This window comes from Melanotaenia boesemani, chromosome 3 (assembly GCF_017639745.1).
Source record: "Melanotaenia boesemani isolate fMelBoe1 chromosome 3, fMelBoe1.pri, whole genome shotgun sequence".
Taxonomy (NCBI): domain Eukaryota; kingdom Metazoa; phylum Chordata; class Actinopteri; order Atheriniformes; family Melanotaeniidae; genus Melanotaenia; species Melanotaenia boesemani.
The window spans coordinates 5,378,775-5,395,800 of NC_055684.1; the positions used below are offsets into that span (position 1 = coordinate 5,378,775).

General features: G+C 41.8%; 1 protein-coding gene across 1 annotated transcript; it reads left to right on the forward strand.

Moving 5' to 3' along the window:
- The first annotated feature begins 608 nt into the window (after window positions 1–608).
- si:ch211-112f3.4 (EF-hand and coiled-coil domain-containing protein 1) lies at window positions 609–11,540 on the forward strand. Its single transcript, XM_041978516.1, has 8 exons — window positions 609–1,652; window positions 2,913–3,354; window positions 3,435–3,569; window positions 5,854–6,057; window positions 6,135–6,270; window positions 8,900–8,992; window positions 9,853–9,922; window positions 10,001–11,540. Exons 1-8 carry the CDS (start codon window positions 1,046–1,048, stop codon window positions 10,174–10,176), a joined length of 1,863 nt encoding a protein of 620 aa, XP_041834450.1. The 5' UTR covers window positions 609–1,045; the 3' UTR covers window positions 10,177–11,540.
- Window positions 11,541–17,026: the final 5,486 nt, after the last annotated feature.

A 17,026-nucleotide genomic window follows, 5' to 3' on the forward strand; every position in this document is an offset into this window, starting at 1 on the left:
CAGTACCTCGGAGTTAAGCTGGACAACAGACTGGACTGGAAATGCATCACAGAAGCATCTAGAAGAAAGAACAGAGCAGACTCTGCTTCTGGAGGAAGCTGAGATCCTTCAGTGTCTGAAAAAAGACGTTGCAGAGCTTCTGTCAGTCTGTGGTGGAGTTCCCTCAGATGGTTAAAAAATTATCTTTCATTTAATTACAATCACGGTTTCATGTTCACTTTCGTCACATATTTTAATGCCAGAGCAATTTACACTCACCATTCACTTTAAAAAGTACACCTATTAACTCAAATATCTATTCAGCCAATCACATCGCATCAACTCAACACATTTAGTCTTTTAGATTTTTGAAAAGGAGCAGTGAAGAGTGGGATAAATGCGGGATTTGGTGAGTGAGTCATAAGCTGGTCTTTGTTTTGACTGTCAGGTAAGTGATAATGAGATCAGGGTGGGGAAAAGTATTTCCGCTGTGAGAGCTGCCGAAATCTCTGGAAACACTGTTCATGTATGACAAATGCTAAAAACTGCCCCCAAGTCTCTACAGATCATAGCTTACCGAAAGAAGAAGAAGAAGAAAGCTGCGCGTTGCTTTGTGAGGAGCTGAGAAATGACTCAGTGGTCTGACAGTCCTGATTGTTCTGCTCTACCTGTCGAGTTTTTCTTTCTTCCCTTTTCTCTTTTGGCTGCAACTGATATTTGATCCAACTCTGTAACAGGGATCAAACAACGCAACGCCCCACTGCATACTGTACGAAACTGCAGCAAAGGACGCTTTATTGGCATTGTTATACACACGCATGTGGTCAGAGTGTGTACACAAAGGGTGGAGTCCGTACTTCGGGACTTTTTTTCCTCCCCTTGCCGCAGGGATCAAATCTTGACTCGAAGCACTGCGGGAAGGAATCCGCTGCTCGGTGTCCCGGAAATAACGCAGCATCAAACCACTAACATGCCATATTGTTATAAGATGGTGTTTTATTCTTATTAATGAGATCGGATTTTGTTTGTTAGCATACAGCAGAACATTTTTAGTTGCTGTTCATCCATGAAGCGCACCGCTCTGGCTGTTCCGCGCGTCCAGCCCTCACCGCGACCGGCGCGTAAAAGCGAGTGGCTTCGGAGCGCCCTGGCCCACCACCACTGCACCGACCCCGGCGCAGAGAACGAAGTTGTCGTCCTCGCCACTGGTATAGATCAGTACCTGCAGGAGGTCTTCCACCATCTGGCCTACCGCCACCAGGATGACGCGGTGTTAGCGGAGGACTTCACTGCGCTCTGTGCAGTGCTGGGGCTCCCTGGAGCTCAGCGAGGGCAGAGGACGTGGAAAAAGGAGGACGGTAGAGGAAATGGGGATGAGCAAGAAGAAGAGTTTAGAGACGTATGCTCTGGTCTACCAGACCAGTTGTCTTTTAAAGACTTCCACTCGCGGCTCTGCGGGTATTTCCGTGTGCGCAGCGCGCCTAGAGGTACCGGGGAGTGCGCCTGGCGCCTGCCCGTTTCTGATGACACGGAGCTGGTGGAGAGACAGATCCGTCTCCGCTGGCCTCGCGTCAGGCGGAGAAAGTGTGTCAGTTTTGATCTGACCAGAGATCCAAGCCGAACCACGAACAGATCTACGATAAATCGCACCCTGGATGACGCCCGCGAGCCTGGTAATCTGATCATTGCAGGATTTTTAAACACCTTGCATTCAAATTGTGTTGCATAAAAAATAAGCTCAAACCTACAGATGAAACAAATTGTTTTTTTTAAATCACAAATTTAAGTTCTATTTCTTTTTGTTGTCCCTTTAACATTTTAAAATGTTTAGAGAATTAATCATTCACAGATTTTCCCACGTTTCTCTGACTGGACAAGGGATGTAAAGGAGCAAAAGTCTGTTCAGTTTTTATTCTGCATACAGACAGGATCAGTTTAAAGTGTAAAAAATAACCCACGCATAAGGTCCTGCATGGCTGCTGATATAAAGGCATCATTATGTAATCTGCTGATTTGAACTGAGCATTCTGGGGCTCCTAACTTGGGTTTGGGGGCTGTTAAGAAACAGTAGTTGGTTGTAAGCACAGTTTCCGACACCTGCTGTTCTCCTCAGATTAAAGTGCAGCACAAAAGGAAATGTCATTGAAAAGAAGGTACTCGTGCAGAATTGTGGGGAAGTCTTTGTGACTTAGATTATTAAAAAAAATCTAAATTTTATTTATATAGCACTTTTCATACATAAGAGCAGCTTAAAGTGCTTTACACAATAACTAAATATGAACAAAATAGGTTTAAAATAACAAGCCAGATAGCCAGATAACCAGTTAATTCAACCAAATGAAAAACAAAAACACACATCCAATCATTATCACACACACACACACACACACACACAGGTAAAGCACACAAAGCGCCCCCACCTACCTACCACTAATCACATAGTGGTGGTGTGTTGGTTAGCACCGTGGCCTTCCACCAAAAAGGTCACTGGGTGGAATCTTGGCTTGGGGGTGGTTTGATCAGTGGGTTTGCTGCGTGGAGTTTGTGCATCTTTTACCCCATGTATGTGTGGGTTCTCTCTAGGTCCTCCGGCTTCCTCCCACTGTCCAATGACATGCAAATTAGGTTTAATGGACTCTAAATTCTCCCTAGGAGTGAGCGCGAGTGGTTGTTTATCTCTGTGTTGGTCCTGCGATGGACTGGCGACCTGTCCAGGGTGTACCCTACCTCGCCTGTTAATTGCTGGGAAAGGCTCCAGCTTCTCCCCAACCCTTAATTCAATTTAAGTGGTGCAGAAAATGAAATGAAAAATGAATGAATGATTACTATGAAAGGAACTGATTGTGTTCCTCTCTAACACTGCTGTGATAGCCTTGTTGTTTGGGTGCTGCTGTTGAAGTAAAATCAGTGATTTGGTTTCATATTTTCCTCAGATGAGGTTGCAGCTCTCAGGGAGCTGGTGGAGGACCTCCGCTCTGCTCTGCAGGGGAGTGACGCTCGCTGCCTGGCCCTGGAAGTGGCCCTCAGACGGGAGAAAAGCAGCACCATCCCTTGCCCTTCTTGTTACAGCTCCGCTGTTTCAGCTCCTTCATCCTCCATCACCCTCGCTCAGGGAAAACTGGTACCAACCCACAGACTTAAAGGGCAGCTGAGTGGTGCTCGAGGAGATGGCGCGAGGAGGGTGCAGAGGAGACGGGACATCAGAGACCCCCTTCTGAGGGAGCTGAAGCTGATTCGCTCCTCACGGGACGGGCAGCTGGAGGAGGCCATCAAATACAACGAGCGGTTGGAGGAGGAGCTCCAGTGGGCTTTCCGGGAGGTGCATCGGCTGCAGGGGGTGGAGTCTTCACTGAGGAAGGAGAACGCTCAGATCAGGTAGGAGTTATATAAACACATACTGATGTTTTAATGAATCTTAGAATAATTATGTAATGACCGGCTATTTTTGTGGTCAGGAGGCGGGCGGAGGAGGCCAGGGAGGCTCTGAGCTTGGGGCTGCAAAGGGTTCAGCTGATCCAGGAGCAGGCCCGGTCAGTTCCACAACTCCAGTCCAGGATCACCGACCTGGAGACTGAGCTGCTGCAGTACAGGTACAAACATCACACAGGTGTGTTTGTGGATCCAGTTACACACCATTTGCCTAAGCGCTCTGCTGATTTGTAATTCAATGCACTGAAGCCAAAGGCTGGGTTACACTCTGGATTCAGAATCCCCGTCAGAAATTCTCCTTTCGACCTGCGCTGGTGCTGCTTTGGATAGTGAGATGAAATAAAACTAACACTGAAGCTGGAATAATCCATACTTTAGTGTTAGAAATCAGCCACAATGGTGGAATGGGAGATTTGTTTATCCAAACATTGCTGTTTTAGCTTATTGCTCTGATTAGTATCAGTGAACGAACTATAGTAAACATGCAGCGATATTTTCCGCAGGAATTGGGTGAGACCAAAACAGAGCCTAAAGTAGAGGAAAGACTGGTGGTCACACTTTAAATGAAAGATGGTGACGTTTCTACGCTGATGACACGCAGCTGTATTATTTAATTCCATGATGTTGTAGCTTTACAAGACTAGTTGCTGTCCGAAAACAAAAAACAGTATTTCTTTTAACCTCTTCTTGACTGTTTTTTCTGCCTCCTGTCTTAACATGGCATCCCCACAATAAATGAAGTACTGTAAACTTTCCCAACCACAAGGGCTGCATGTATAGTTTTGGTCTCAGGAGAAAGCTGAAACATAAGAGATTACTACAAAATAAAAATGTAAATGAAATACTGACTATTTGTAAAAACAAAAAAACAAACAAACAAAAAAATACAGTTTATCAATGTGAACATTAGATATTACGTCTCTGTAGTCAATATAGGCTGGGATTAGCTAATCATTGCATTCTGGTTTTATTTGAGGTTTGTAGTTTGTCTCTCGTGACCATTCGAACTTTCCTTTTTAACAAGGCTGCAGTGAAACAGTTAAATCTTTAGTGACTCACTTTAACAGTCCTTAGTTTTACTAGAATCCATTCAAAGTGTGTTTTAAGCCTGACCACAGTAAAACACAGAATTTAGCTGACCATGCTCTCAGAAACCTGCTGGGGTTATGGTTTGATCGATCATACTTCTCAGTCTCTGTTGGTTGTCCAAGAAAGGAAAAACCCAAGAAAAATTAAAAAAGGTTTTATAAAAATGCTAAAACTGGTCCAGTAAGTCTGCATGTTGGCACTGTTTGTGACCAAAAGAAAAGATGAAACAGGATAAAAGATAGTGATGAGCATAAAAATATGTAATTTTATATGACTGATTGTATAAAACGGTGTGGAATGAATCCTATAAGGAGAATTCCTTATCTAATACATTTTAGAAAAATGAACAAAAAACAGTGTTACTGTGAAAAAATTCCATAATAAGAGTACAGTTTATACCTTTATTTTCCACAGGATCTTTTGTTAGATTTCAGCTTGTTAATGTGTAATGAAAGATGTTAGCATATATAATAATTAAATTACCTGTAAATATGGCCAAAACTCCGGAAAAATACAAAACACAAGTCTGAAAATGAATTCCTATTAGTAATTAGTTTTATTCTGCAGTTTAATTGATGATTTTTGTATTTACTCATTATATAATGTAATGAAACAATATATCACTAATCAAATATTTTGTGTAATTATTGATCCCTGTTGGACCCCAGTCTAGGGGCAGCAGGACACAAAGGCCTTGGTCAAGGGCCTTCAGTGGTTTACATCCATCACCAGTCTGGGGGACTTGAACCTGGGACTTGAACCTGGGTTCTCCAGTCCCACATCCACCTCTTTATCCTCAAGGTCAACACTAGATGCATGCACAATTAATTTAGTTTAACAAAATAAGAGTATAAATAAATTCACAATTAAATATCAAATTAACAGCATTAATCTTGAATTTAGCTGTTTAAATATTATTTTACTGAAATCATGATTCATTTAAAAACGTCTGTGAAATGAAATATTTATTTTAAAAAACTAGAAATTGGATGAGTTTTCACAGTTGCAGGTTTTTCATGTTATTTAACATCAGACATGTACATTTACAGTCTTTTTCTGTAATCTTATTGGTGTTAACCCATAATTAAAAATACAGGAAAGAACTGTGAAAGAACACAGAAAAATGGTAATATTACAGATTTTGTTATAGTGTAGAAAGAACATTTATTTACAACCCATTTCAACAGTTTGTGGTTATAAAACAACCGGGTGGGATTCATATTTTTACTCTGACATATTTGGCAAGTTGTAAATAAATAGAAAGAAATAAAGCTTTAAATAAGTCTTGGCATCTCCAGTTCACATTTTCAGCTGAACTACATCATATTTAACACATAACTTCTACATCTCTGTCAGGTCGCGAAGCACCTGCCTCCCACCAGCTCGGCCTGAAGACTCCTCCAGCAAGACTGGTACAGATGGTGAGTGTCTGCAGCGGGCGGTGGAAGGAAGAGCTGCTTCTGATGAAGAAGAGGAGGACAGAGGGAGGAAGGAGGGAGGACAACGCTGCCTGCTGGAGGTGAAGCAGCACATCTGCCACCTGCATGGCCGTGGAAAAGGGTTAGCTAACTCTTTCTGTCTTTAGCTCAAACTGGATCCAAGTTAAGACACTTTAATGCTCACTTGTTTTGTCCCAGATGTCAGAAGGATGTGGTCGCCTGTCAGAGTCTCCCTCATGACAAAAACCGAAGCAGTCGGGACAGTCGGGGCTGCTGCAGCGCAACACGACCCAGCCAGGAAAAGCTGGGTGGAAGCAGACTTGAAAATGAGATGGTGAGGAAGACGGTCATTGTTTAACATTCAAGTCTTCACAAAAGAATTTTCAGGAACCTGTTGAAAACTTTGCATCATTATAAATCTCAGACAGAAGCTGAAACGTCTCTTTAAACGCTGTACAAGAGGTCACCTGCTGAGATAAAAAATGGCTGCCATTAATTTCATCCAAATTTGATTTAGAATCAACATTTAACAAAGACAGTCTTTTAATCACTCAGTATCTGTTTCAGTTAATATGATCCCTTTATGAATAGATTTTTCACTTCCCACTGGTCTGCCAAGGTGTTTTTTATAGGCTTTGTAACTAATGAAGCTACATGTCTTTTATTTTTTCCTCTAAAAGTTACTATACTTGTTATTTCACCAAAATGAAGAATCCATGTAGAAGCTGAGGCTGAAGCTGCAGTTTCTGTTTTTCCACTAGATTATGATATTTAAGCAAATTTCAAAGTTTAACTACAAGATGGTAAATTCCACTTTGTGGGAAAATCTTCTTGTGGTCTAAATAGGAACAGATAAGAACAGAACAGAATGCTAATGAATGTACATAATGAATATCAGTGTTCCATCAAAATGAGTCAGAAGTCCAGAGTTTTAAGGTTACATGTGTTGTGTTGCTTTAAAACAGTGTGATGTTTGTCGCAGCAAAGCCTCAGCAGGCTACTTAGATGGGCACTAACAGGCATACTTTGTCTTCATTAGATGGTCTTTGAGACAACTTTCCATAAATCCCTTAATATTTTAGCCAAAAAAAGTAGCATATTATGTGGTTTGTCGTAGCAGTGGTTAAACAGCAGTACCGTCCTTTATAGGAACGCCTGTCTCCTCAGTTCTACTCAGACCTTCAGGATTCACAGCTTTACATAAAGGTTTTACCCCTGAGCATCACCAAGTAACAAAGGGAGTGCCTCAGGGGTCAGCTTCAGAGCCACTCCTGTTTGTCTTTTAAAGTACTAACATTCACTAAAATGTGTCCAATGCAAAATTTCATTATACACTGATGACACTGATGAATTGTTCAGTCTGTGGAAAAAAGACTTTCATGTCTGGTGCCCCCTTTGCCTGGAAAAACTGCGGATAGACTTGAAAATTCATGATCTGGGGCCTTATTTATAAAGCTGGCGTAGGTATGAAAATCAGCGTACGCCAAAAATAGTCAACTTTTGGGATTTATAAAAACCAAATTTGATGGGAAAATGTTCCTACCTCCACTGCAATTCTGACCCAGGTGTATGCACAAAATATAGGAAAACGAGAAACGGCGACACCAGCGGTCCAGAATAAAATCAAGGAAATGATGAGGTGGAGAGTCTGCTGCCAACATTTCAGTAAAAGAAGATGCCAAAAATAAGCTTTGGTCATTTATTCAGAGATCCAGCAGAGTGGGACAGACTGGAGGTCTAGAAGTGATGCAACACTTATGAAGCACACAAGAGGTGGATTTCCTTTATTCATTTATTTATTCATACACAATGCTTTAATAATTGTTGTCCCAATTTCCGTCAAGACAGTTTCCATTTCTCAGTGATGGTGTCCTTCTGCACCTGCAGGACTTCCTCGGAGGACTCGTCTACTGCGGTGCTCTGAGTCTCTCCGATCACAGCTGCAGCACCTCTGAACCAGTCTGAACACCCAGGAACTATAAAGAGATATTATTTAACACTTAATAAACTGCTACCATTCTCAGATGTATCTGTACAGGTTTATTTTATACATTGAAACAAAAGACTACATTACCGGCGTCATTACTGTCATTTAGTCGACGCTTTTCTCTAAAATGATTTACTGTAGGCTGCAGCGTCTTGCCTAAGAACCCAACCGGAAGGTGTTACTGTTCACCCCTGTGGGATTTGAATTCCAATCTCCCGCATAGCAGACAGATGCTCTACCGACTGAGATATCCAGCCACATGTTCTGATGCCTCTGGCATGTCTTGTCTTCTAACACTGTGATGACAGCATCTGCCACCTGCTACCACTATTCTCCCTTTCCGACCCCAGTAATGCCCACCAATTAAACATTTTTACATTTGTCAACATGGTCCATCAGGATCTCTGTCTCACACCACTTCTTAACTCCTTTCCCCTCCCGAGCCATCATGGAAATGATGTGATGAATATGTACCGTAGGTGTCCACCTGACCATTTATAGCCACCATGTGGGCATGGGAAGGCGTTCCCTCACGTGCGCCCGCTTTAGAGTTGATTCTGATTCAGAAACAGAAACAGGTGTAGGACGTTCGTGCGCACGCTTTGATAAATCTGAAAGTAGAAGTCCGCAGCAGTTCTTTTTTGCTCAGCAGAAGCCACCTGTAGTTTGCTTTGCTACGCACAGTTTTATAAAGGAGGCCCCTGGTCTCACTGGACGCTTTTAAGAAGATGCTAGATGATTCGAAGACAGTTATATCTGTTTGTAGATGTTCTGCTTGATTTGGGGAGTTTGATTTGCTTTTAGTACTGTAGTCAGTTCGTATGTGTTGTTTGTGTGTTTGTAAATTTTTAATTGTGCTGCTGAAAAAAGATTTAAAATCTCAGTTGGTTTTACTTTTTAAATAAAGGTTAAAAAAAAAAAAAACTAAAATAGAAGCATCATGAACAGGGCTGTATCTCTTCTTTTGTTTTTCCAGAGGCCTGAGGACAAGGAGGACAGGACAAAGCTGTCTTTGTTGGAGGACAAATTCACAGATTCATTAACGCTGCTGCTAAAGCTACGAAACAAGGTGCTCACACACACTATGACTTGCAGCCTTCCGCAGTCAACAGTATAAATCAGTCTGGGATTAAGAAAGGTCATGTTTATAACTTATTTTAAAACCAGGTAAAGACCAGGTACAAAAACCGGCGTACGCCAATTTTAGTCAACTTTTGGGATTTATAAAAATCAAACTTGGCGGGAGAATGTTCCTACCTCCATGCAAACTTTGACCATGGTGTACGCACAAAACCTGGGAAAACGGCGACACCAACGGTCCAGAATAAAATCAAGGAAATGATGAGGTGGAGAGTCTGCTGCCAACATTTCAGTAAAAGAAGATGCCAAAAATAAGCTTTGGTCATTTATTCAGAGATCCAGCAGAGTGGGACAGACTGGAGGTCTAGAAGTGATGCAACGCTTATGAAACACACATGAGGTGGATTTCCTTTATTCATTTATTTATTCTTACACAATCCTTTTGTAATTGTTGTCCCAATTTCTGTCAAGGCAGTTCCGATACCTCTGGCATGTCTTGCCTTCTGACACTATGATGACAGCATCTGCCACCTGCTGCCACTATTCTGCCTTACTGACACCAGTGATGCCCACGGCGTGCCCACCAATTAAACATTTTTACATTTGTCAGCGTGGTCCATCAGTAAACACTGTCTCACACCCTGAAAAATTTCACCTCTTACCTTCTGATTTATAAACAGAAACAGGCGTGGGACGTGCGTGCACACGTTTTAAGTGCGCCGCAGACGCCATCTGTAGTTTGTATTGCTACGTACAGTTTGATAAATGAGGCCCCTGGTCTTTTCCGTCTCCTCATGTCTTTCTTATACGTCCTGTATGATGAGTCAAAAACGTATTCTTTCCCTGCAGAACGTGTCCCGCAGAGTCCTGGGGAAGATAGTGATGGATAGTTTGGAGGCATGCAGCAGAAGTGGAGGTGGTAAGTCTGCTCTGCATCTTCCAGATTGTCTTCATGCTTCAGCGTTGCTCCTTGATGTTTCATTACATTCTCCTATAGGTCCGTCTCAGGTCCTGCAGGCTGCCGATGCCCTCTGTGTCCATCTGTCCTCCAGTGATGTCCTCAGAGACAGTGGGGAGGATGGTGGAGGAGGAGAAGAGAGTGGAGAAACACCTCTGGCTCCGCCTTCAGGACATCCAACCAGCAGCATCAACTCTCGGCTCATCTCTGGTTAAATCTGCTAACTGACCTCTTTGTTTGAAACTGTCAGAATGTATATAAGTTTATCCGTATTTACTTCATCCAGTTATTTTGCTTTTATTTAATATAAACGATTGTTTAGACTGGAGATGTTTAAATAATGATACAAACATGTTTGGGTTTCCAAATTAATTTCAGAATTTTGATAAGTTTGATAAACATGTACAGCGATGTAAAATGTGCTTTTGTCTCAAGGATTTGGTAAAACTGACCAATATTATGATTTATAATGTCAAAAGATTCCTAAAAAGACAGTTGCACTTGCCGTTCTTCACCAGCAATTAGCTTTTTTTTAACCTGTCCTGTCCAGCATCATAGCAGCAGAACGATAGTCTGGTTGCTCTATCGCGCTGAACAAATTTCCTCTGCCAAGGGGAGGCTTATAGGTATAAGGTTCCTCTTGATAATCTGATTCATTTATTTATTTATTTACTTTGAATCATGGAATCTATGTTATTTTGCTGGACCTGACCGGAGGGGACAGAAAAAGAAGGAAGACAACAAAAAGAAGCAAAAGGGAAAGAAGAAAGAAAAGACAAAAACACCACAGACAGAAGGCTCTTTAATCCAACCTATCACCAGATAACAAACTATTACATTTGTACATAAACACACCAGAAAATTTCCTACGGCTTTTTTTTACGGCTCCACCCAGGGATCAGAGCCCAGAACCCTCACCCAGCCTGCCTCAGAATAGCCCGGCCGCCCGGCCCAGGACTACCAGCCTCATCTCCTGCCCCGTGGTGAACCCAACCGCTGGTCCCCACAGCCCCCAACAGAGCCACCCCCACCGCTGAGCAGCCTAGTCCCGCACCACGGGAAACCACGAAGAATCCGCAACCACCAGTCACTCCTGGCCATTTTCCAGCCCCCAAAGTGACAAGGTCACACTCCTCCACCTACACTAAGTGATGGAGCTAATCACAGGGGACCAGAGGGAATGAGATTCGGCTAAATGGTTCTTTGAGGAGGCAGACATTGTCTCACTTCTGATGTGGTCTACTAAGAGATTCCTAAACTGCTGAATACACAAATTATTTATGGTTTTCCAGTTCACAAGGATAGTTTTCTTTGTGATGCATAATGCCGTCCATATGACGTGTGCAGAGTTAACTTACTGGTAAAGTTACTGGATGTGTCAGCATCCCAATTTGATGTTGAAAGACAGATTGAGTCTTCTAGTTTAGATGACAGTCTATATATTTTTGATGATAACTTTGGGGCATTGAGCTTCATGAATTTTGCCACCCTGATAGGTAGCTGTAAGTTTAAGTAATTAATGGTATATATTTTTTTCACATGTAATAGATTTAAGCTGGTGATATTCTAAAAATATTTTGCTGCCAATTCCATATTGTGAAGTGAGAATATTAAATGACAGGAATTTTCCATTTTCTATTATATGTTCTGTTTTATTCCTTTATTTTTCCATTGAGTGAAATTAATTATGTTTTGCAGGATATCAGGGTTGTTCCAGAGGGGTGTAAGCTTACCTGGAAAAAGTGAGGATTTGGTTATTTTTAGAAAATCCCACCAAGCCACTAAGGACGAACTGATTTTAATGCTTTTAAAACACTTATGTGTTTTGATGGCTGAGCTAATGAATGGCAGGTCAGAGATAACAAGATCCTCACATAATGCTTGCTCTACATCTAACCAAGGTTCATCCAGACTGCTAGGTTTAAGCCATTTGGAGATATATTGCATCTTGTTAGCTAAGAAATAGGGAATAAAGTTGGTTAGCTCAAATCCACCTCTGTCTTTAGTCTGTTGTAAAGTTTTTAGACTGATACGTGATGGCTTGTTTTTCCATAAAAATTTAGATATATGAGAGTCCAGTGACTGAAACCAGCTGGATGATGCTTTAGTGGGTATCATTGAAAACAGGTAGTTGACTTTAGGTGGAACCATCATTTTAATGGTGGCAACCCTCCCTATGAGTGATATGGGTAAGCGCCTCCACCATGAGAGATTATCCTCTATTGCTTTAAGAAGATGGACATAATATAGCTTTGTTAGTTCTGATAACTTGGGGGAAATGTTTATGCCTAGATATCTAATGTTTCCAGACTGTATTGTAGTATTAGGTAAGTTTTGTAAGTCTCAGTTAATGGGCATAACTATAGTCCTTGAACAGTTAATAGAGTAGTCAGACATTGATGAAAATGTGTTAATGAGTGTGATTGTCTGGGGGAGAGATGTCGGTGAGTTCTGGAGGAAACGTAATACATCATCAGCATAAAGACTTATCTTCTATATTTCTGGCTTGGATTCCTTTAATTGCTTTAATTTGTCTTATGGCAGCAGCTAGGGGTTAAAGAAAATAGCAAAAAGTGAAGGAGAAAGCCGGCAACCCCGCCTGGTGTCTCTGCTAACCGAAGCTTGGAGAAGTTTGATCATTGGTCTTCACACATGCATTTGGGTTTTTATATTTCTATCCAGTCTATTAAAGATGACCCAAACCCAAATTTGTTTAATGTTGTATATAAAAATTTCCAGTTTACTCGGTCAAATGCTTTTTCTGCATCTAAAGAAATGACTGTGGATTCCAGATTATGTAGAGTAGCCCGTTGGTTGTGACAGGGATGTATGTGCGCTTGTGCTGTTCCATGTGTGTGTTCGTGTGAGTCATGAAAAGTGCTGATGTGTATATAATATAATGAAAGGGTTGGAAAGAAGAAGTGTGAAGAGTGAAAAGAGCAATTAGCCAGTAATTAGCTATCGTTGTAGAACGGAATAAACCGATAGAAGACAGTGGCACTTGCCATTCTTCACCGTTGTGGACAGCGGTATGAGAACGAACAGGAAGCCTATATCTGGACAAAGTTATGTAATGCTCAGTAATTTAAAATAATCCCTTCTGAGGACTACTACACCAGGAGCCGAGAACACAATGAGGTCAGACGAATAACAACACTTTATTTTTTAAATGCATATATAAGAACAGCTTGTGGTTGCCCGGGGAGTCCACAGTATTAAAGATGGGAGGCGTGCTGCTTCCAAACACAGCTTGCTTTAGGGTACACTGCAAGCCACTCAATGTCACACCACACCCCTGTGAAGCAAAGCACTACACTGCACATCTGTTACACATCAATCTGCCTTTTAGGATTCTACACTGAACCGGAAGAATCTAACACACCTGCGGAAAAGAGGCAAGCTATGCGCACATCTGGCCCTGCGCGCTCCACTCTACCACTGCTTCCCACACCGGGAAGTTGAATGGCTGTTATATCTAAAACTGGTAAGACCCTTTTACTCCCACACATACACATCCACACACACACACACACACACACACACACACACACACACACACACACACACACACACACACACACACACACACACACACACCTAGTACTAAATAAAAATAAAAATCGACTTAACTCGCCTGGGTTTCGAGACCCTTCCCTGGGGTCTGAGCTTGGTGCTGGTCTGGCCCAACAGACATGACAGTTCCAGGGAATGCCGGTCCAGCGCTGCAAGACACCTCCATGGACTGCCGGAGGGCTCTTCCTCACACTGGAGAGTGTGCGTCAGACGGTTCACGCCTCCGCATCGTCAATTAATTTGTGATAATGGACACCTCGTTGGGCATTATTCCTTACATTAAGTCCTCTCTCTGCTCCTCTCTCTCTCTCTTTCTTTGTACTGTCAACTAAAAGGCAAATAACCGAACAATGTGTTTTATATCTAAGAAGAGATTTAAATAATAATACACTGATCCAACTTACAACAACTTATGACTTATTCTTGATAGACAGACCATTTGCTCTTGCACTCTTAGCTGAACCTGGCTCTAGTAGCACCTTGGCTTTAATATGAACACATGTACATACATAACAGCTAGCTTCTTTCATTCCAGTTCAAAGAGAGGACAGTGGTACTGCTGGAAAAAAACGTTATCTAACTCCTACCTAACAGCATAAAGACTACCCTAAATGCAGCAAACATGAGGACTGCTGATGATAATAATAGCCCCTTTCCAACTGTAGGAACCTTTTGCAGTTCCTATAACCTTTTCGGGAACCAGGCCGTTTTTTCGCGCATTCGGACATATAGGAACTAGGGGCCAAAGCCCTCAGTTCTCATAACCATTTAAGCTCCTACTCCGAGGCTGGGTCTTTTCGGGGTTCTATAGGAACCCTCATGACGTAGGTGTTTCGTGACTGGTAGCTACACCCCTTGCCAGATTTCCGCATCTTGTGTCCCCGCCACATTTAAAAAACACGGTTGCACATACGGACAAAAACAACAACAGAGCAAGTGATAAATGGACTGACGAGGAGGGCAAAGCTCTTCTGACCGTCTACCCCACAGAGGATTTTCAGAGAGGTTTTGAAGGTTCGCAGGGGAATATAAAAATATTTGCGATGACCAGTTCTCAGTCAGAGAACGCGGGAATTTATCATAATGCGAAGCAGCTCATGGAGAAAACTCACACAAGGCAACAAATAAATTAAGAACCACAACAACCGGAGTGGGACGAACCGAAAAACCAGTAAATGATTCAACACCTTGGACCACCGGCATGTCTACTCAGGCAACGCCGCAGAAATGACCCCAGTGTGCGGTTTCTGGAGGTGATCATCCACCGTGAAAACACAGCACACTCAGAGGAGTTTGAAGGTTAGTAAACAGGACAAGAAGCATTAAAGCTGCTGTATAGACTGAAGTGTTGTTCTCAGATCCCACCCAAATAGCTGAGCTGATCTACTTCACATGTTTTCCATCTTTTTTGTATATAATATGGTTCTGATCCATGTTTACTTCATCAGAGACTGAGTCCTGGATGCTCCTGCTGCCACCAGCAGCCCTTGCCGCATCGATCAGGTAAATAAAACAGCTTTAATGCACATAAGAATGTCTGTTCTTGATTTAATAGAGATAACAAAAGTCAAATGTAAACAGGGCATGTATGCTTATATACAGATACTGGTTTAAATGGAAAAGGGGAACTGATAGAGCCACACAGAACTGATTGTAATAGCAGACTCAGTCATTTAAATAAACTTAATTTTTTAATTTCATTTGAAATGACTGCTATTAACTTGTGCACTCCTGGACAATTGAGAATTCTACACTATATATTATAACTTTATTAGCATTCTTCTTGTTTATGACTTGTTTTTTTTAATTCTAAAATGCTTATCTATTCAGCAACTAAACCAGAACCAGCGTCAACCACCATCAGCCAGCATCAGCCCGCTGCCAGCACCCTCTGCCACCCCTGGACCTGGTAAAAAACAACAAAAAACAAAAAAACATTCTGTTGCATTGTACAGGCATCTTGTTGAGTTTTTATATTACAATTCAAAATATATTATTATAGTTGATGTGTTAAGTATCAGTCTCCACCCTCCGTTTTTCCATGAAATAGAAAAAGGGCCGACACTCTTCTGGCTGCTGTGCAGGACAAGCTGTTAGATGCTGAACAGCAGAGGCAAAGCGATGCAGCTTCAACATGCTGCAGGTCTTCTAGGAACAGAGCAGCGGCTGGACGGGCAGAACTTAAGCCAGCAGAGATCTGTGATGGAGGGTCTCTGGGTGTGCTGGACAGGATGGCAGGAAAAGCCAGTGATATGCATCATCATATACGCACAGGTAAATAGTTCTTTCTGCACGGCTGTATTCACTATAAAAATAAATGACTTTGTAAAGAGTCTGAAGCATTCAGTTTTTGTCAGATGTGATTTGGCCACATCTATGAAATGTTAGCTAATAAAAATATTAAGTAGTTATTAACCATTAATAGCTATAAAATATTAAATAATCCATCTTTGCTCACTAGGTTTTAAGTCTTTTCCTGGGGTGTGCATTACATTCCAGTTTATTAACTTTTAAATTGCAGCACAGGATAAAGTTCATCATGTTTAATGAAGGTCCAGCATCAAATACTTGTGGACACTTATAAAAGTAGCTTTGGATAAAAAAAAAAAAAAGCGTCTGATAAATGACTGTAGGAAAGTACACACCTGTAAACATTTTACCACCCTTTACTACATTTTAACCCTCATATACTAATAATTTTGTGTGACTGTATCTCTTCATAATTCCAGACCATAAGTCAGTCACAACCAACTCTCCAGTGACAGATTACTCCTTCATCTTTCTACTGATAGATTCCATAAAGCACACAAAGCTTAAAAGCAGGTTATAAGATCTTTATTTTGCACATAACAAAAAATGAACAAATGATACATTTTCTGTCTGTTGAACTTCCACAACATGATGCTTATTATAAAAAGGTGTGTTGTGATTTGTTAGAAGGCACAAGGTAAAACATCAAGGCTGCAGCTCTCCATCTCCCTCAGTATCTGCAGCAGGTGGTTGTGTTCATCCTCTCCAGGCGGCCACAGATGGACCGAAATGTCCACCTGGACATACATAAATTCTCTATCTACTGCTCATTGTAAAACTGGGAACAACCTTTTCCCACCATCATCATCTCTGGACTCTCTCTATGTGCATTTCCAGCCTCAACATTAGACGCCTGATTTTATCTTCCATCAGTAACATCTCCGTCAAGCAGAGCATGAACACAGCAATCGCTTCGTTCTACATATTAGCTTAGTGGTGTTGTTTTGTATTTTCCTTATTTTTTGCAGGTTTTGTTTTGTTGTTATGTGGCGCAAAAGTCACACGTCACTGTCGCAGACGGTTGCGTCACATCGGTCCCGCTACCGCCCCCAACTGTGCAAATGCAACATGAAACTGTTCCCCTGGAGAAGGTAGTTCATAGAACTACGGTAGTTATTAGAACTGCGTTCCGAATGCTCCTAATGTGTTGGTATTGAGTGGTAGAAGTTAAGAATAACCTTG

What these genes read in the sequence shown, in the direction of transcription:
- si:ch211-112f3.4 (XM_041978516.1), top strand. Translation starts at nt 1,046, where the DNA reads ATGAAGCGCACCGCTCTGGCTGTTCCGCGCGTCCAGCCCTCACCGCGA. An exon ending in GGATGACGCCCGCGAGCCTG is followed by an intron (nt 1,653 to 2,912) that starts GTAATCTGATCA and finishes TATTTTCCTCAG; the next exon opens with ATGAGGTTGCAGCTCTCAGG. An exon ending in TGCTAAAGCTACGAAACAAG is followed by an intron (nt 8,993 to 9,852) that starts GTGCTCACACAC and finishes CTTTCCCTGCAG; the next exon opens with AACGTGTCCCGCAGAGTCCT.